Here is a 21,467-nt window from a genome sequence, read left to right as displayed (position 1 = left end):
ATATTAAAGTGAGATATGGGAATATTAAGGAAAAAACAACCTGGTGATTTTATAGTTACACACAGTTACTGTGTTTTAACCTATATTTGATCAGTTTTAGTAATTACTTAATGAAATCTATGTCTTTAAAAACATCCAATAAATTGTCTGATTTCTATTTGCATTAAAACTTTATACTTAGTTAGATTTACTGAGGAATTTTGCCCTTTCCCTACCAAATTCTCAGGGAGGCTAAGTTCTTTTTTCTTTTCTTTTCTCTTCTTTCCTTCCTTCTTTCTTTCTGTCTTTTTTTCCCTCAGAAACTACCTGGGGCATTTTAAGAATTAATTTCAAGAGAGCATAAGTTTTTCTGTGCAATTCAAGGATAAATGAAATATTATGCAATTCTGAACTCAAGAGAATAATTTCCAGTCACAATTTCCCTTCTCAGAACTTTAGATCCTGGTCACATATTTAAAGGACGGGTCTATATGAATTAATGTTTTCCCAAATGATTCTAAATCCTTCTGTTCCATTTATCCTTCCTGCCTCTATACCCTCTTCTTTGGTCTATGTTAGTGTTAAAACCATTTAAAGCAGCTAGGAAGTGCAAATTCCAGTGACCAATAAATTCAGATATAACTCTGAAAGGAAGATTTTTTAGAAAATTGTTTCTCAAGATGGTAAAACTTCTTGAAAGAAGAGAGGGACAGGAATTAGACTGCATTCCCTTTGAAAATAAGTTCCACATATTTTTTGTAAAGAGTCTAGCTGCATTTTCACCTTTTTGTTCTCATTTTTAGAAATACTAAGATTTGTACACCTTTCTTTCTGATCTATATATTTAAATAAAGCTTCTCAAAATTCCACTTGTTTTGAAAACAAAGTGCTTGTTTCGATGCTCTATACAATGAATGTATATAGTAAAGCATCTTTCATATTTTTATTAATTTTATTTCCACTTTCTAATATTGCCAACATTTAAAGCCAAGTTAATGGAACACCAATGAAAAAATCAAAGCTATTTATATTAAGCATTTTAAGTATTTTAAAATACAGTCATGCTCAGATAGAGTTGAAGAATCCCAGAATTAAAATTGCCTTCATGTGAAAATGAACAGATTATAGCTTAGAACATGGAAATAGCCATAATACATTTTAGTGAAGTGTTTTATTCTTCATGGATACTTCATTTTCCATTTATCCATAAATGAATGTTCACATTAAGAATATCCATCAATACTCAGTTATAAAAATGAATGCATGAATAATTTGTAAGTGAATATATACATGGCCAAAGTTTAATTTGGCTCTCCATTCAAAAAAGGTAGTGTCGGTGGATATTGGGGCATTATCACTCAATTCATGCTTACATTTTTCAGAGGTTTATAATCAAATTAAAAAAAAAATCTGATTTAGCTGAGGAATGTACAATGAAATGTATTTAGATTTAAAAAAAAAACCCTATATATTCTATAAAGATAAGCATACCCATGCTAGAGCCTTACTCATGTATTCACTGACCATGTGGGGGAATTACTGTATTAAAAACTAGTATCAAATGCTCAGGTGTTAGCTCCCTCCACATACCATAGGATAAGCTTTGATCACAAAACTCTTTATCCTCATACTTGCTCTTGGCAATGGAAGCAATTTTTAAAGGTTTTCTCCAAGATCACCTTGGTGGTTTCCCGAAAAATTAGGTGGTGGTGAATGAATGTGGAGTTCTTATAAACAACTGATATGCCAAACTATTTACAGGAATGTAATGATTAAGCCTAAATTTAACTCTCCTTTTAACGAGAGAGGCATTGGGGAAACTATTAACCAATAGGCTTTACACTATAGTGTGTCTTGCTGTGCTCCTATCTTAAGAATTTAGAGAGCTCCAACACTCATGTTCCTTAGAGGTACCTCTAAAAGAACTCCACTTTTAACATGATCTTTGAGCCTGCTCTCATTTTTTAAAAAAGAGAACATAATAACAATTTACAACAAAGATATAAAACTGACAGTGTCCAAACATAGGACCTGGCAAAGACAATATATGACACACACCTAAAACTATATTTCTAGGATGTTTTTAGTCTGACAGTTATTAATAGTACATATTTAAGACCATATCCTCAGTATGAACTGTTACTCAATTTGCTAGATAATAATTCTTTGCCCACAATGAGTAAATACAAGCACTGTTCTTCAGTGTTTTTGTCAATTTAGAGAATGTAACACTTTTGTAGAACATAAAGAAAAAATCAATTCTTCCTGTATTTAATTTCAGTGTTGGTGTATCTAAACATTTCAGTGTTAACTTCTTCATACTTCATAAATGCTGTGAGGCAGAGAGTAAAATGGTTACATGTAACTTTTTTTTTCGTCTGTATTTAAAAGAAATTACTTTGGCGGTTTTCATCCTAGTTTGTAAATCACCCAAACTAAAGTAACTACAGTTCTATTTAATATTGAATCAGGAAATGGACTTGATTAAAATACAGATAAAAATTGGCCTTTTAATAAGTAAAAAAATTGGCCTTTTTTCCTAATTTGATTTGTTCTTGGGAGTAAAACATCTGGATAGAAATGCTGGGAAATCATGGCTTTCTGGTTTTAATTAGCTCTATTCCAAACTGGGCATACAAATAAAAAGGAAGAAAAAAAAAATCAAAACAATATTTTCTAAGCAAAAAATTACTATGTAAACATTAGGCATGGGATTAGGTTCCCATTACAAACTATGATAGATTATATTTAAATAAAATATTATTAAAGTTATTAAAGTATTCCATCTTTAAAATATGAATGATGGAACTTATGATTTCAAAATCCTAATGTGTTACACATAAAATAAATAAGATTAAAGTAAAAATATATAATAGTATTTTACTATACTGAATTTTGCAACTTACTTCTTTTACATACATTTAAGTAAATTAACATGAAGGCTGCTGCTTCATTTACCTGTGAATCAATGGAATAGTTACAATGCTTTTACATTTTAACCATTGGTTTCTCTGCATTTTAAATTTAAACTTCATATTATTGAAGTGCAATAGATTATATTGGATTTAGTTAAACTTCTCATGATTTTTGCCTGGTAAATAGAACTTACAAGTAAAGATAACCAACCCAATAAACCAGATTGAACAGGGCAAAAGCTGTTGGGAAAAATATTCGAGAATAGGAGTCAATTTTAGCAATGCGTATGTGTATCCTTCCTTCCCTCCATGACCCTGTTCTGCAGTCTTCAAAGCAACAGAAAAAGCTGGCACAATCTTTACCCTCCAAACACTGATACCCATAATCCTCTTCTCCATGTGGCAGAGAAATGCTATTCATTGGAATCAGAGTGGATCCAGGATGGAGTCCAGGAGACACCTGAGTAAAATAATAAATGAGTTTTTGAGAATTAATACCATAAAGAAAGATCAATTTGTCTCCTCAAGGCAAAGTCTAAAAGACTGATATGCAATAAAAATAATCTTAGTTTACAGAAATCAAAGAGGTGGTCAATCCTAATTTGTTTTTAGATTATAATTTACTTTGTAAGACATAGCTTAGTATTATTTTACATTCCAAAGACCATGCAGAAAATATACCCTTCAAATATGCAATATATCTTATAGCTTTAGAAAATCGACCCACTAAAATATTGTTAACCATGAATCTAATTCTAAAACAAAGTAAACTCTATATTTCTCTATTTTACACTAAAACATTCACAGTTCTATATGTATCTGTTTGCTATTATTATATTATGTAACTTATTTCAGTGATAATGAGAACAAATAGCAGAGATGACAATTTGATAATGCAGAAAAGCTTTGGGGATCTGTGAATGAATAAAAAAGACATGGGTTGGGTTTGTAGCAGTGGAGAAAGCATCATATTTGGGAGACAGAATATGCAGGAGTTAAAAACTCAGGTTAGAGAACAACTGTGTCCAAAATTCCACTCATTCTACCAATATAGCTATCCTTACAGCTGGAATTAGATTGGCACCTAATCATTGTGATGGCTGAGGTGAGTAAATGTCATGGCTTATTTAAATGATGAGTACTCCATCTTGCCCAGTTATAATAGTTACTATTATCAGGATTATTTGAGACACATATCAGATTAACTTTTTATGATACCAGGTTCTGAATAATACTTACATAATAAAAAGATTTTTTTAAAAAATGTTTAAAAAAATCAAGCAAATCTGGGATACGATGAAACACAAAAGCAATCACTTTGGGGTCAGACAGGCTTGGACAGAAATTCCAGCTCTGCCCAGGAGAGTTAAGTCACTCTGAACAGGAAATGTTAGTGCTCTTCTTTCTATCTCTGTGTCTTCTCCTATACAAAAGTCACAATAATTCATAGATCCATTTGATAATTAAATGAGAAGATATACATAAAGCACAAAGCAAAACATTTGAAACATAGTAAGTATTCATCATAGGTAATCTTGTTGTTTTCATTGTCATTGCTAGTGTTGATGCTTGAAGAAGAAATACCATCATTTGGTATAAAATACATGCTTAAACAAGGAACAATAACAACAACAATATGGACCTCATAAAAAATGCTACTGGAAAATAAAACCCATTAACGGACTCTTGAATAAAATGGCAATTAAAACATTAATGAAGACTGCAGCTTTAATAACCCTTCCTTCAGAATTTCTGCATATTTTAGGGGTTATCTTAAAATGTGAATCTTACAACTTATTATAATTGGTGGCTTTATCATCTAAATACTAAATATAATGCTGAGATTATAAAAATTATTTTAACCTGATCTTAAATTCTTCCTAATGAAAATGTTTACATCATTTTTTTCATCCTGCATTTTGAAATAAAGAAATTTCAAAGCCATGAAAATCAAACATTGTGTAGAAAAGCTTTCAAAAATTAAACACAAAGGAGAATTTTTAAAAAGTTGGACCTATATTCAAATCCATTTTATTTCGAATCCAAACCACTAAATATTAAAATTCAGTAGATGTAAAAGTAGCAAATAATCATGTTTAGTGATATGTTAAAAAGATAAATACATCACACAAGTCATAATATTAGAAACAAAATGTGCAGTCTGAAGACAAGGAGCAATGCCCTAAACACAAATAAATTCATGACTCCTCTTGCCTGGATATATCATAAAAAGCAGAAGCAGTATATTATTAAATGTTCATGACATATCTTTTGAGCTTGATCCTTGGGGATACTTGACTAGACTCCGAAATTTTAGTGAAACAGTAAAATTAAGTACAAAATGAGGCCAATTGGTATTCATTTCCTTGTCACTTAATACTTAAATAGCATATGTTCAAATGTTGATCAGAGTGAAAAGTGATTAAAATACAAGTTTGTTAGTTGGCAATTTCAAGGTTATATGGCACAAAATACATTCCATATATCACTCAGCACTGCCATAAATAGGAAGACGGTGTGTTTGTTGGAAGATATCAATTGTGCATGAGGGGGATAATTAAACATGAAAGTGCCCAAAAGTGGAGAAAAACTGTAAGTTGTTAATTTTAAAGCTGGACTAACCTCTGGTGGTCAAAATCATGGAGAGTTTCTACTGCAGTGACACTGTCAACTGACAATTTTCCAGTTTCCTGCTGCCCCCCTCAAAACACCACAAGTTCAGAAAGTGAAAGAAGCTACACTTTAATGAATGATGGATGTGACTAGACATAGCCTTTATATATGCTCAGAAAAATATCCCAAGAGCTGACACAGTAGCAATAAAATAAACTATTTTGACACATAGATTGTGACCTGGAAACCACTAAAAGAGTAACCAGAAGAATATACACATTCCAAACCTTATTTATCTGAAGTGCAGCTGTTTTACCCATCTTATAATTTCTCAAATAAAGCTCCTCTCGCCCCCCCAAAATAGCAAGCATTGAAAAAAATAAAAAATAAATCAGTTTAGGTAATATAAAAAGAAACTACATAACTGAATAGGAGTCTCTTTTACATTAAATAATATAGTTTTGAGAATATACCATTTTGTCGTTATTTGGAAAAGTCACTAAGAATATAGCTGAATTTAACATTATGAAAAATTGATCCCATTCTCATTATTAAAGATACGTTTGTCTGATTATTTATTAAATGCTACATTATTTATATATTAAAGGTTTATTTATTTATTATTTGAGGGGGGGTTAGGGGCAGAGGGAGACAGAGAAAGGGAGAGAGTCTCAAGCAGACTCCCTACATAGTCCAGAGCCCAACATGGGGCTCGGTCTCTAATATCATGACCTGAGCAGAAACCAAGTCAGATGCTCAACTGACTAAGCCACCCACATGCCCCCCACCTTTACTTTTTTTAAAGATTTATTTATTATTTGAGAGAGAGAGAGTAAATGCTACATTATTTATATATTAATAATAGAGTAAAATGTACAAAGTATATTTCAGGCACCAAGATACACTAATGCCAAAGAAATATTAAGTAGTAAAGAAAACATTTATGTACAAATTATATGTATGTGTTTGTATATCATAATTATTAATTGTATCATATACTGATGTCATCAATGTTATTAAATATTAGTAATATGAATATCAAACATTATTAGGTCATGTTATTGATATTATGAAATACTAACTAATATCACCATTATTAGTGTCCCATTTAAAACTTTGCATGCGAGAATGCCAGCCTGAGCACGGGTTTTCTCCACTCCAATTCTATAAAATCCCATTTAAGTATCAGTCGGGATTTTAAAGACTACAAAATCCACATCAGTGTTAAAAACAGACATGAGGTGGATTTCAGTGATGCTGAGCAGCCAATCAGCATGTCAAACTTCGTACTAAGTTTTTGAAAGACAAAGAAAAGGTGAAAATAGGCCAACAGGTAAGGTAGACCAAAGGAAACCACACTTCAGAAGAGGCTCAGAAAATGGAAACCTGAGTGTGGGAGCTATTGTTCCCACCCAAGATGCCTCAGAAACGCTTTAATGCAGGACGAATGGGAATGATAAGCAGGATGGAAAACATGGCATTAATTAATGTCCATTTTCAGAATAGCTACAGCTGTTTGAACCATTGCTCATCTGTGCATGTAAAGAAGTAGAGATGCTGACAGGTTGGTGTCTGCTCACGTTTAGAACTCTGTAACTTCCAAAAATAAATAGATGAATTCATGCCATTCCAGGGAGGATTAGGACTCATGGAGTTAGTATTAGAATGTTCTAGTGATACCCTCATCATCATTTAGAATGTGTGTATTCTGTCTGGAAGCAGTAAGATGTCATGCTCCCCATCCACACACATGAAAATGAAATGTGACAGTTGAACATTCAGTAATTACAGGCCAAGCTTGCAGGGCCTACTGGAGACAAATCACCAAGAACTTTCAATGTAAACTAACAGTATAAAGGAAAAACATGAAGACTGATTCTAATAATTCAGGAAACTTAAAAGAATATTAAACTTTTGAATTAGTTCACTCAGAAATACTTGAAGGGATGTTGTGTCCACTTAAGGAAAACAGGCGGGAGAACAGATAGAAAATGAGAGCTCTCAGAAATTCAAGAAGTTATTGTAAATTTAAGGAAAAAAAACCTAAAACATTGTTAAATAAAATCTTGAGGAAGGAAGTTGCCCACAATATATACACAAAAAATACCTCAATAAAAAATATGATAAAAAGAAAATCTGAAATACGTGGATAATTAACCAAAAGGTCTAAAATCCATCTAATAAGAATTTTAGAGGAGAAAACAAAAATAAATTGAATTAAAGAATTAAGAAAATTCTCAGAAATAGGGGCGCCTGGGTGGCACAGCAGTTAAGCATCTGCGTTCGGCTCAGGGCGTGATCCCGGCATCATGGGATCGAGCCCCACATCAGGCTCTTCCGCTATGAGCCTGCTTCTTCCTCTCCCATTACCCCTGCTTGTGTTCCCTCTCTTGCTGGCTGTCTCTATCTCTGTCAAATAAATAAATAAAATCTTTAAAAAAAAAAAAGGAAAATTCTCAGAAATCAACGCTAGGAATATTATGCAATGAGGAAATGAATAAGGTAAAAAAAAAAAACAGAAAGTGTATTGATCCTAAGAAATTTTATTACCGTGGAGAAAGATATGAAGATAAACATTTTCATGTAATAAAAGAAAAAGCTTTACTGACAAAGAAATAATAATCAGATTGGCATTATAATTAGTGATATTAATGAATTAAGAAGTAGATATTTATATTATTTAAAATTCAAAAATTAACCAATAATTATTAAAGGTAAGATTAAATATTAAGGAAAGAATAAGAAGGAGACAGTGGGAAAGCTGTATTTTTTTTTTACACCAAAGAGTTATGACTATATTGAAGTCTGGTACCACAAGAATCAGAACTATAGTGGAAATAATCATCAGAGGAAAGTAAAGGCAAAAATTGTTAAAATGTGGCTAATTCTGAAGACAGAGAGCAGGTTGCAAGGCAAATAATTTTACTCTTGTACATTTTGCATTGCTTGATTTGTTCATGTGTTTCAACCATGCATGCATATAACTATTACATTTAATTTTTTAAATGAGATTTTTTACTTGTGATTAATCTGGTCCCTTTCAGCTGTAATAATCTATGATGGTTTTAGTAGGAAGAGAAATACAAAGGAGTGTTATTTGGAAAGCAAGGTTTAAAAAAAAAAGAAGCTGTTGGTGTTGGTATTTATATACCTCTACAGAAGCACTATATGACCATTGTCACAACTGATCTTAAATGGCTATTCATCCATTGAAAACATCCCACATCCACCAACTCTTTACAATTATTTAAATAACTTTGTTTTTCACAGCTCATCAGTATCAAATAATCCCTCCTGGAGACTTTGTCAAATATAGCTACAGGAAAGATTTATAATTTGTGAAACTTTATATTGATATGGCTTTTCATTATTTTAGTATTCTGAAAGGTAGACAAATGTTTATTCATATATATATGAACTAACTGAAAATAAAATCTTTTCTTTGCAGAGAAGGGGCTGCAGGTTGGGGATTGTGGGCAAAACAAAAACTTTGCTACACATTATCTTCACTCTAATACCCTGGTTCCTGCTTCAGTAATATATTCTTGAGCTATTGCAATAGTTTCCAAATTTATCTCCTCGCCTCTTTTGCCATTCAATTGTATATTCTATTCTGCTCCTAATTATCCTTCAGAAACATAGATATGAATATGCCATCTTTTTTTTTTAAAGATTTTATTTATTTATTTGACAGAGAGAGAAAGGCAGTGAGAGAGGGAACACAAGCCAGGGGAGTGGGAAAGGAAGAAGCAGGCTCTTAGCAGAGGAGCCCTATGTGGGGCTCAATCCCAGAACGCCGGGATCGCGCCCTGAGCTGAATGCAGACGCTTAACGACTGCGTCACCCAGGCGCCCCCTGAATATGCCATCTTGCTTTTAAAAACATGCAAGGCTTAATAGTGCTGACAGGACAGAACGTAAAGTTTTTACCATGATACTGGAGACTTTCTACAACTTGGCGATAAACATTTCCTATCCTCAACCTAGGTTATTTTCTTTCTGAAGATTCCCATTTTCTAGACCACCACTGTCCAATACAACTTTCTAAAATGATAAAAATGTTCTAGATCTGCACAGTCCAATATGGTAACTACTGGTCACATGCAGCTATTGAGCACTTGAAATGTGACTAATGATACTAATATACTGAATTTTAAATTTTGGTTAATTTTAATTCATTTAAATCAACCTAGCCATATATAGCTAATGGCTGCTGCATTGGACAATACAGCTTGGAACAAATAACAGTCTGTATTTTATTCTCATATGTAAGACTCAACTTGGCTCATGTGGTTCTTTCTATCTTAAATGCTCTTCCTAATTTGTTCTCCTGAAATTTGCAACTTATTCTTCAAGGAACTATTTCAATGATCTCTGTAATTTTCTGTCAAATCCCCTTTGAAAGAATTAGTTTACAGCTTTTTGAATGAATTATTTACACCTGAAATGAAAGGAAGCCCTCCCACTCCACTGTGGCTCACATTGACATAGCCTCTTCTCAGTGTTAAGTGCTTAAGTCAGTGTTTCACAGACTGCACCACATTGTGTCTGAAGGTCTCCTCAGTGCAAGGGATAGACCACATAGCTCAGGCTTTGTGGTACCTATCTCTATTTCAATATGAACATCTCCTTTAAAAATGTTTTTTACTGGAGCACCTGGGTGGCTCAGTTGGTCAAGCATCTGACTCGGTTTTGGTTCAGGTCATGATCTTGGGATCTTGAAACTGAGCCCTGTGTCAGGCTCCACACTCAGCAGGGAGTCTGCTTCCCTTCTCTCTCTCCCTCCACCTCCCCCCTCCATGTTTCCTTTCTCTCTGTCTCTCAGATAAATAAATAAGTCTTTTAAAAAAGTAAAAAATAAAATGGTTTTAAAAAAATATTTTATTTATTTATTTGACAGAGAGAGAGCGCGCACACAAGCAGAGGGAGCAGTAGGCAGAGGGAGAGGGAGAAGCAGGCTCCCAGTGAATGGATAGCCTGACATGAGGCTTGATCCCAGGACCCTGGGATCATGACCTGAGCCAAAGGCAGATGCTTAACTGACTGATTCACCCAGGTGCCCCTAATTTTTTTTTTAATTTATATTAATTTTAGAAAATATTATGCTTTTGAAAAAGTATTTGAAACCAGTCATCTAATTGAGCTGATTCCCCTATAGTACCTTTGCTTACTTTTGATTTTAATTTGTATTATACTTTGTGTATAGTATATTTTTCCATAACTAGATTTAAAGATTTATGAAGGCAAAAACACATGCTATTGTTTTTTTCTCTCCAAAGTGCCTTGTCATTGGTTGGTGAAATAAATTTCCATCATTGTACATTTTAAACAAATTGAGAGATTATATATGTCAGTCTGTCCTCAAATGGGCAAAACAGGACCCTGATATAGGTATATATAACATAGTTTTCTGAGATTCCTAATCATCTATGGGAGGTATATTCTAGTTTTAACATGTCTACTCTTTAGTTAATAATGAGTGGTTTAGCACAATTACATTTCTATGACCTTTATCTGTTTCAGAGTCTTGATTCCATGCTCCAACATTCTTAACTTCTTAGATTTAAAAAAAAATAGATATTGACATAAATACACCTGAATCATATTCTTAATGAGTATAAATAAAAACACAATAATATGTATTAGATGGGATGGAAATATGGACCAAATTAAAATGTCGTTGATATCCACAGTAAGAAAATAAAGAGGAAAGGAAGATATGGAAAGAAAGATCAAAGGAAGGAAGGAAGGTGGGAGGTAAGGGGGGGACAGAGAGAGTGAGGGAGAGAGGGAGAGAAAGGGCCTAATATATCACATGTAGATAAGGTAAAAAAGCATTTTTATTCATTTATGTTTTTTAAGAGGATTCATGGAAGCTAAAAATCTAAATTTGGACACATCCAAATATTATCTCTTTTTAAAATAAATTGGAATATTCTGGGATTCTCAGTTAAGCAGTCAGACCTCGAGAAGGTGATTCTGGTTTTGCTTAATAAGAGACATGTTGATCTTTCAGTGACTCTAGTCAAGGTCTTTGTTTCTGACCTGACTACTGCTGTAAGTCATCTAGAGAACAAAAGGGGGAAATGCTAGATTTTCAACTACTCAGAATTTTGAACTTATGAAAGAAAGGGTGGATATCGAAGGAAGAAAAAGAGAGAGGAGGAGGAGAGGAAGAAGGAGGAAGAGGAGGGAAAGGATTGGGGGTAAGGAATAAAAGAAGAGGAAGAGGAAGAAGAACAGAAAGAAGGACAACCACAAAGAAACATTGGAAAAGGTGTAAGAGCAAAATGCTGCAAGAGTTCTAGGTCTAGGTTGTGTGTTTGTCTCGGCTAGCAGAAGGAAAAGCAGACTCCACCAAACCATTAAATAGAGCACTTGAGACAACAAGCAGAGCTGTTTGTTCTTCATAAAAGTGCATTCTGATTTACTTGATTAGCAAGACCAGATGGCTGAACACTGAACCAAGCAGGGAGTCAGATTTGATTACTGATCCCAGTTTTTCAATCAAAATGTCTTTTACTATTAAAAGAACTCATAAATCACATAACTGAGCAGAAAGGAAAGACTATAGAACTTTATTTTGGCTCTAAAGAAAATATTTTTTTGTACCCTGGTAATCAGTTGTATATATCAATTTAAATTTTGATGTTTGAAATTGAGTGTTTCAAACCTCTTATTTAATTTTTATTCCATAGTTTTCCATCTTTATTATTTGCCTCCTGGGCTTGATGTTTAATTTTGAATACTCAATATAGATTTTTTTTCTTAAATAATTATTGTAGAACATTGCTTAGGACATGGGTATCCTTAATAAATATTTGGCGAATGAAAGATTTAAAAACATCATAATTTTAAGGTATGCACTCCAGTGTTTAAGCTTACTGAGTAAATGTGACAGTCAAACTGATTAGCTGTAGTCCCAGAGTAGATACTTGGTTGAGTGTCTTTGATAATATAATAATATTATGTGCATTACATATTCTTAGAATGAAATTAGACAATCTATGTGAGATTATACATTTCCTGATTTTATTTACAATTTCCAGAAGTAAAATTTTCAAAGTAGTAATTGAACATAGCTATGGATGAGTAAATAATGAAATGGAAAATCCAGAGAGGATATTTGGCTTTGATTAAAGGAAAATAGTAAAAAACCTGCATTTTTCTTTACCTAAAAATTTAGCAAATGGATATTGAAATTGACATCATTGCCTTCTGATGGTTTGTCCCTTCAGGGGCTACAATATGTCCCATCAATAAGCTAAAATAAGTCAAATTGAGAAAGTCACAGGCTAATTCTGTAATGCAAGTTATCTAATGTGTACTGCCAGCGATGTGCTCTGCTGTCTTGGAATACTGTGGGAAACCGAAAGCAAATACACATAGGGTTTGGTCCTTGGAATATAACATGAACAGTAAAATGTAATTTAAAAATATGTCAAAGTTCTATAAAGAAATTAATGACAAATGGGAAGAGGGATGAAAAGCCTTGCATCCTAGAACTTACTAAGTTAGAAGATACTATGGAAAACTCCATGCCTCATTATATACGCTCTATGGTAGGCTTACAAGCTTGCCATTCAAGCATAGCTGTTGTATATAGTTCTCATTTATTTAGGTATTTGGGAACAAATCTGCTTTGAAAACATTTACTAGAATCAGCAATAAAGTGCCTTTTTGGTCAATATTGGAGAAACAAATGTTTGCTTTTCTGAGTCCTATGAGAACAGAAATTTAAAGGAAGGATTACAGGCTTCTGCTCTGGCACCAAAAAAGACCTGGGTATGAGTCTTGGATTTTTCACTTACACAGGCTGTCCTTGTGCAAACTACTGAACTTGTACTCCTAGGAGCATAGATGAAATCTGGCATACTCAGTAAGTGCTGGATATTATTTTGAGGTTGTTGTAATTGCCATTATAATAAGAATTTATAGCCAATCATCCAACACTTAAGTACCTTAGAATAAATAGAACCAATTCTAATATATCAATTTGATGTTACATATGTTGAGGTAAATATATGACAGGGAAGGGAGAGTAAGAGCACAAAAATATACACAAACCAAAACAACTTTTTAGCTATGACTTTTAAACACAGCTGAATACTAACATTAAAGAGGGTTCTTTATCTCTAAAAATGAAGTAATTTTGTGGGCCACCTGTTGTTATTACCCAAATCTTAACAACAACAGCAAAAAAAGAATCGAAGGGAGATCTTAAATAATTTTTTAGGTACAAAGAATCTACCACTTGAGGAAAATTCACAGCATAAGAAACTGCTCTTTATAAGGGGGATCCAAGAATCTTTTCTAAGGGGAACTATTAATATATTTTTCCTGGTGGGCAATGACCTAACAGTCATTGAAACCTCCAGTTTCATCTTAATGGTATTTGGCTTTTGTTAGAGTACCTCAAGAATCCCTGTTAGTCTAAGCAAGTATAACATGAGTATTCAAAACAGTATCTCTAGTAGTAAGTTGCTGTTTATAACAATAGAGATTTTTAACATACCGAGCTTTTATTCTTTAGCTTTCTGTCTCTAGTAGTATTTCCTTTTTTGTTGCTGGTAAAATAATGCAAGGTGCCATATTCCATCAAGGCTGCAAAAACAAAAATGAAACAAACAGAAACAAAGAGATCCATCGCAGTCACATAAGAAACCTTAGGTAATGACTTCCTGGCGATTGTGCTCAGAGTTGTCATAGTCAGAACTGTAGTGATACCTGTGGAAGTGGAAAATACAAGATAAGAAATAGCACCCCATTTTTATTCTTCCATATGATTTGGCAATGTTGGGAGCAGAAAGAAACAATAGAAATAAAAAGATATGATTATTCGTGATTTACAGGAAAAAAATGACCAGTAACCATAGCTACATTACATTCAATGTACTCTTTGTGTCTGTAATGAGTTTTAATCATCTAAATTTGTGGACTACAAATAGCTGACTCCCCACACCCCCGCTCCCATTCCTCCATAGCAAGAGACTGTCCAATTTTTAGCTGGCATGAGGCTGCATAGAAGAACTTCTTTGCCACCTCTCTCAGCTATGTGTGGACACAGGCTGTGATCTAGCCAAGGAGTATTAAGTCAAGGGTGTTAACAATGTCCAGAGACAGCATTAACAATGCAAAAAGGGAGTCAAAAGTTTCAAATTTCCAGGGCGCCTGGGTGGCACTGCGGTTAAGCATCTGCCTTCGGCTCAGGGCATGATCCCGGCATTATGGGATCAAGCCCCACATCAGGCTCCTCCGCTATAAGCCTGCTTCTTCCTCTCCCACTCCCCCTGCTTGTGTTCCCTCTCTTGCTGGCTGTCTCTATCTCTGTCAAATAAATAAATAAAATTAAAAAAAATACATAAAAAATTTTAAAAAATAAAAAATAAAAAAGTTTCAAATTTCTAATTGTAAAATAAATAAGTCATAGGGATATAATGCAAAAAGCATGTTGATTATAGTTAATAAGACTGTGTTGTATATTTAAAACTTACTGAGAGTAGATCTCCAAGGTTCTCATCACAAGAAAATAAATTTTGTGACTATGTATGTTAACTGGACTTACGGTGGTGATCATTTTGCAATACAAATACTGAATCATTAAACTATACTCCTAGAACCAATATAATATCAATTGTATTTCCATAAAAATAAAAGATGACATTAGAGAGACAGAAAATGCATGTCTTTCCTTCTTCCTCATAGTTTTCTGCTGGAACGTAATGGCCAGAGCACCAACAGCCATCATAGAACATTACATCATCATGAGAATTAAAATAATCCACAGCACAGCAGAGAACCAGAGGGAGCCTGAGCCCCTCACACTGCAGTCACCTTTTGACTACTGGGATTCTCACATGAGAATTAAATTAAATTCATCCACAGCACAGCAGAGAACCAGAGGGAGCCTGAGCCCCTCACACTGCAGTCACCCTTTGACCTCTGGGATTCTCATATGAAAAACAAAATACTCTTATACCTAATTTAGGCTACAGTGATTTGAGGTTTTCTGCCACACACAGTTAAAATTAATCCAAATTAGTACAGTGTTTTCTCAAACAATAACTTGAATTAAGGCTTTTTTAATCTCAAAGTTTAAGCAAAAAACATGGCAAGATTATATCAATGGAATACTCAAAAAGCACAGAGAAAATCTTCATATTTTACAGAGTTCAGCACATAAAATTAGGTATATCCTGGGGCCTCAGCCTTGTGTATGTATCTCTGTGTATGTCTGTTTTTCTTTAGTCTTGATTTTCCTATGGTTCTTGGAACTGCTAATCTTGACACCCCTACCTCACAGCTGTACATGCCGTATCTTTCCTTACCTAACCTGCTATAATTCTCATTCTATGTCCACCAAATATGGCCCCATGAGTGGAATTATGTACTCTCCAAAGAGTACTTAATGTAATGCCAAAATCTTCTTAATGTGGCCAATTATTATACAGCAGCAACATCTGTGATAAAAAAAAAAATAGAAAGGGTCTTTTTGATATACTAAGGGCAATACCACATTTACCCCTCATGTCTCCTTTGAAACATGCCCTAATAATTTCTCTTATACATCCCTCTTTTTACTTTTATCATCACTTAGGATTGAAAAAAAAAGTAAAGACAGGGGTATGATAGATTGGGAGTTATGGTGGCAAATTTAGGTTCAAATTCTGACTCTTCCATGTATTAGCCCTGTGACCTTAAAGAAGTTTCTTAGGAAGGAGGAGAAAAGATGGCAGAGGAGTAGGGGACCCCTTTCTCAGCTGGTCCCCGAGTCAAACTGGGTATCTACCAGACCATCCTGCAAAACCATGGAATCAGCCTGAAATGCAGGAAGATACATCTGGATCTCTACAAATGAACATCTCCAGCGCTGAATATTGAGGTACGAAGCGGGGAGCCATGAATCCGCACACAAATATCAGAAGATAAATGGAAGGAGGAGGGAAGCGCCGTGCTTGGGCACCAGAAAGCAGTAGCCACTTGCACTGGGGAGCGGGCCAGACTTGCGGACTGGCACCCATGAGAGAGCAGACTGAGACTGTGAGCCTGGGAACACACGTGTTACCAGACTGAAAACTAGAGCTCCGGAGCACACACTCAAACTAGACTGAAACCAAGAGCTCGGGAGCACGCACACAACTAGACTGAAAACCAGAGCTCTGGAGTGCTCACTGGAACCAGACTGATACCGGGAGCTCGGGAGCGCGTGCGCGACCAGACTAAAAACCAGCACCCCGGAGTGCGCGTGAACCACACTGAAACAGGGAGCCCGGGAGCGCACGCGGAAGCTGGGGGTGGCTGGCGGCATTAGAAACAAAAAGGACAGAGAAATGCCAGCCCTGGAAGTGAGGGCTGGTAGAGCGGCTGTGGGGCTCACAACCCAGGATGCTGCAGGGTTTTTAGCAGCACTGACAGAAACAGAGTTAAAGTGGTCAGGACAGCTCAGTGGAGAGCAGACTGCAATCTCTCTGTTCTGAGACAGAGGCTAGGATACGGCCACTGCTGCTCTGACTCAGAAAAGTCACAGAAAACTGCCAGGGAAAGCCGCCAGAGAACAAAAGCCCGGAAATACCAGCTCACTTTGTGCCAATCCCCATCCCCCCTTGCAGGGGACAGGGTGACTCTACCCAAACAGGGTTGCCTGAGTATCAGCACGGCAGGCCCCCTCCCCCAGAAGGGAGGCTGAAAAATTAAGAAGACCACATCCCTAAGGTTCCTATAGAACAAGTGCACACTGCCTGGGTCCTGGTCAATAATTTGGGCTCTGGGCATCCCCGCAACCTCTCCTCATCAGAATGACAAGGAGGAGAAATCCCCCCCAGGAAAAAAAAAAAAAAAGATAATGAGTGTGTGGCCTCTGCCACAGAACTGATGGATATGGATATAACCAAATTGTCAGAAATGGAATTCAGAGTAACAATGGTCAAGATGATGTGTAGGCTTGAAAAAAATATTAACGAAAATATTAACGAGAATATAGAATCTCTAAGGGAAGAAATGAGAGCAAATCTGGCAGAAATTTAAAATGCTATGAATCAAATGCAGTCTAAACTAGATGCTCTGACGGCCAGGGTAAATGAGGCAGAAGAACGAATCAGTGAATGGAGGATGGAATGGTAGAAGAGAAAGTTAAGAGGGAAAAATATCAGAATACTGTCAGACCTGTCTACACAGACCTGGCAGGCCAGGAAGGGTTGGCAGGGTATTTTCAAAGCTCTAGCTGAGAAGAACATGCAGCCAAGGATCCTTTATCCAGCAAGGCTGTCATTCAGAATTGATGGAGAGATAAGGACCTTCCAGGATCGACAGAAACTGAAGGAATTCATAACCACCAAGTCAGCTGTACGTGAGATATTAAGAGGGGTTCTATAAAAGTAAAAAGGCCCCAAGAGTGATACAGAACAGAAATTTACAATCTATAGAAACAAAGACTTCACAGGCAACATGACATCATTAAAATCATAACTTTCAATAATCACTCTCAATGTGAATGGCCTAAATGCTCCCATAAAATGCCACAGGGTTGCAGATTGGATAAAAAGACATGACCCATCCATTTGCTGCCAACAAGAGACTCATTTTGAAACTAAAGATACATCCAGACTGAAAGTGAAGGGATGGAAAACCATTTTTCATGCCAATGGACCTCAAAAGAAAGCTGAGGTAGCAATTGTCATATCAGACAGATTAGATTTTAAACAAAAGACTGTTGTTAGAGGTACAGAAGGACACTATATTATTCTTAAAGAATGTATCCAACAAGTGGATATGACAATTATAAATATCTATACCCCCAACAGGGGAGCAGCTAGATACACAAGCCAACTCTTAACCAGAATAAAGAGACATATAGATAATACTATGTTAATAGTAGGAGACCTCAACACTCCACTCTCAACAATAGACAGATCACCTAAGCAGAAAATCACAAAGAAACAAGAGCATTGAATGACATACTGGACCAGCTGGACCTCATACATATATATATAGGACACTACACCCCAGAACAACAGAAAATTCATTCTTTTTGCATGCACATGGAACTTTCTCCAGAATAGACCATATATGGGTCACAAACCAGGTCCCAACTGATACCAAAAGACTGAGATTATTCCCTGCATATTCTCAGACCACAATGCTTTGAAACTGGAACTCAATCACAAGGGAAAATTTGGAAGAAACTCAAACACTGGGAAACTAAGAACCATCCTGCTCAAGAATGATTGGGTAAACCAGGAAATTAAAAATCAGTTTAAACAATTTTTGGAGAAAAATGAAAATGAAAACACATCGGTCCAAAACCTATGGGACACTGCAAAGGCGGTCCTAAGGGGAAAATACATAGCCATCCAAGCCTCACTCAAAAGAATAGAAAAACCTAAAATGCGGTTTTTATATTCTCACTGCAAGAAGGGTGAGCTGGAACAGAAAAACAGGCCTAACCCATGCACGAGAAGGCAGGTGATCAAGATTAGAGCAGAGATCAATGAATTAGAAACCAGGAGCACCGTAGAGCAGATTAACAGAACTAGAAGCTGGTTCTTTGAAAGAATAAAGAAGATCAATAAGCCACTGGCCAGACATATTCAAAAGAATAGAGAAAGTACCCAAATTAATAAAATTATGAATGAAAGGGGAGAGATCATGACCAGCACCAATGAAATAGGAAGGATCATTAGAAACTTTTATCAACAGCTTTATGCCTATAAATTAAACAACCTGGAAGAAATAGATGCCTTCCTGTAAACCTATAAACTACCAAGACTGAAACAGGAAGAAATTGATTTTTTAAACAGACCGATTAATTATGAAGAGATTGAAGCAGTGATCAAAAACCTCCCCAAAAACAAGAGTCCAGGGCCTAACGGACTCCCCAGGGAATTCTACTAAACATTCAAAGAAGAAATATTACCTATTCTCCTGAAGCTATTTCAAAAAATAGAAACAGAAGGAAAACTACCAAACTCATTCTATGAGGCCAGTATTACCTCGAACCCAAAACCAGGCAAAGACCCCATCAAAAAGGAGAATTACAGACCGATTTCCCTGATCAATATGGATGCCAAAATTCTCAACAAGATCCTAGCTAATAGGATCCAAGAGTATATTAAAAGGATTATCCATCATGACCAAGTGGGATTCATCCCTGGGAGGCAAAGGTGGTTCAACATTCACAAATCGATCAGTGTGGTAGATCATATCACCAAGAAAAGAGTCAAGAACCATATGACCCTCTCAATTGATGCAGAAAAAGCCTTTGACAAAATACATCATCCTTTCCTGATTAAAACCCTTCAGAATGTAGGGATAGAGGGTACATTCCTCAGTCTCATAAAAACCATTATGAAAAGCCTAAGGCGATACCATTCTCAACGGGGAAAAGCTTCAAGACTTTCCTGTAAAATCAAGAACACGACAAGGATGCCCACTCTCGCCATTATTATTCAACATAGTACTACAAGTCCTTGAAACAGCAATCAGACAACAAAAAGGGATAAAAGGTACCCAAATGGGCAAAGAAGAGGTCAAACTGTCTTTCTTCACAGATGACATGATACTCTATATAGAAAACCCAAAAGACTCCACCCCCAAACTACTAGAAGTTATAGAGCAATTCAGTAATGTGGCGGGATCAAAATCAATGCTCAGAAATCAGTTGCATTTATATACACGAACAATGAGACTGAAGAAAGAGAAATTAGAAAATCCATTCCAATTACAATAGCACCAAAAATTATACGTTATCTTGGAATTAACTTAACCAGAGACGTAAAGGATCTATATTCTAGAAACTACAAATCACTCTTGAAAGACACTGAAGAATACACAAAAAGATGGAAAAATATTCCATGCTCATGGATCATAAGAATAAACATAGTTAAAATGTCTATGCAACCCTGAGCAATCTACACTTTCAATGCCATCCCAATCAAAATGCCAATGACAATTTTCAAAGAACTAGAACAAACAGCCCTCAAATTTGTGTGGAACCAGAAGAGGGCCTGAATTGCCAAGAAATTGTTGAAAAGGAAAAAGAAAGCTCGGGGTATCACGTTGCCGGATTTCAAGCTATACTACAAAGCTGTGATCACAAAGACAGCATGGTACTGGCAGAAAAATAGACACATAGACCAGTGGAACAGAATAGAGAACCCAGAAATGGACCCTTGGCTCTTTGGGCAACTAATTTTTGACAAAGCAGGAAAAAACATCCGGTGGAAAAAAGACCGTCTCTTCAATAAATGGTGCTGGGAAAATTGGACAGCTATATGCAAAAGAATGAAACTTGACCACTCTATCACACCATATACAAAGATAAACTCCAAATGGTTGAAAGACCTTGATGTGAGACAGGAATCCATCAAAATCCTAGAGGAGAACATAGGCTGCAACCTCTTTGACATCGGCCACAGCAACTTATTTCATGACACATCTCCAAAAGCAAGAGAAATAAAAGATAAAATGAACTTGTGGGAATCATCAAGATAAAAAGCTTCTGCACAGCCAAGGAAGCAGTCAAAAAACTAAGAGGCAGCCCACGGAATTGGAGAAGATATTTGCAAATGACACTACAGATAAAAGACTAGTATCCAAGATCTACAAAGAACCTCTCAAACTCAATACACGAGAAACAAATAATCAAATCAAAAAATGGACAGAAGATATGAACAGACACTTTTCCAATGAAGACATACAAATGGCTAACAGACACATGAAAAAATGTTGAAAATCTTTAGCCATCAGGGAAATTCAAATCAAAACCACCTTGAGATACCACCTTACACCAATTAGAATGGCAAAAATGGACAAGGCAGGAAACAACAAATGTTGGAGAGGATGTGGAAATAGAGGATCCCTCTTACACTGTCGGTGGGAATGCATGTTTGTACATCCACTCTGGAAAACAGTGTTGAGGTCCCTTAAAAAGTTAAAAATTGAACTTCCCTATGATCCAACAATT

The 21,467-nt window shown here is 35.6% G+C and overlaps 1 protein-coding gene across 3 annotated transcripts in view; it reads right to left on the bottom strand.

The window, feature by feature from the left end:
- Positions 1-2,888: 2,888 nt before the first annotated feature.
- The window catches only part of GABRG1 (gamma-aminobutyric acid type A receptor subunit gamma1), an 83,347-nt gene continuing 64,768 nt past the window's right edge, over positions 2,889-21,467 (bottom strand). For 2 of the 3 annotated variants that reach the window (XM_002921754.4, XM_019802302.2), the window contains exons 8-9: positions 14,022-14,233; positions 2,889-3,354 (exon numbers count right to left, since the gene is read on the bottom strand). In XM_002921754.4, the coding sequence (XP_002921800.1) occupies positions 3,085-3,354; positions 14,022-14,233 (482 nt within the window). In that variant the 3' untranslated portion in view covers positions 2,889-3,084. The remainder of the gene's footprint in view (positions 3,355-14,021; positions 14,234-21,467) is intronic. The other variant, XM_019802303.2, reaches the window with a different exon arrangement.

The sequence above is a fragment of the Ailuropoda melanoleuca genome, chromosome 11, assembly GCF_002007445.2.
Source record: "Ailuropoda melanoleuca isolate Jingjing chromosome 11, ASM200744v2, whole genome shotgun sequence".
In the NCBI taxonomy this organism is placed as follows: domain Eukaryota; kingdom Metazoa; phylum Chordata; class Mammalia; order Carnivora; family Ursidae; genus Ailuropoda; species Ailuropoda melanoleuca.
Note: the sequence above shows the minus strand (reverse complement) of the source record. Positions and strands in the feature narration are given on the sequence as shown.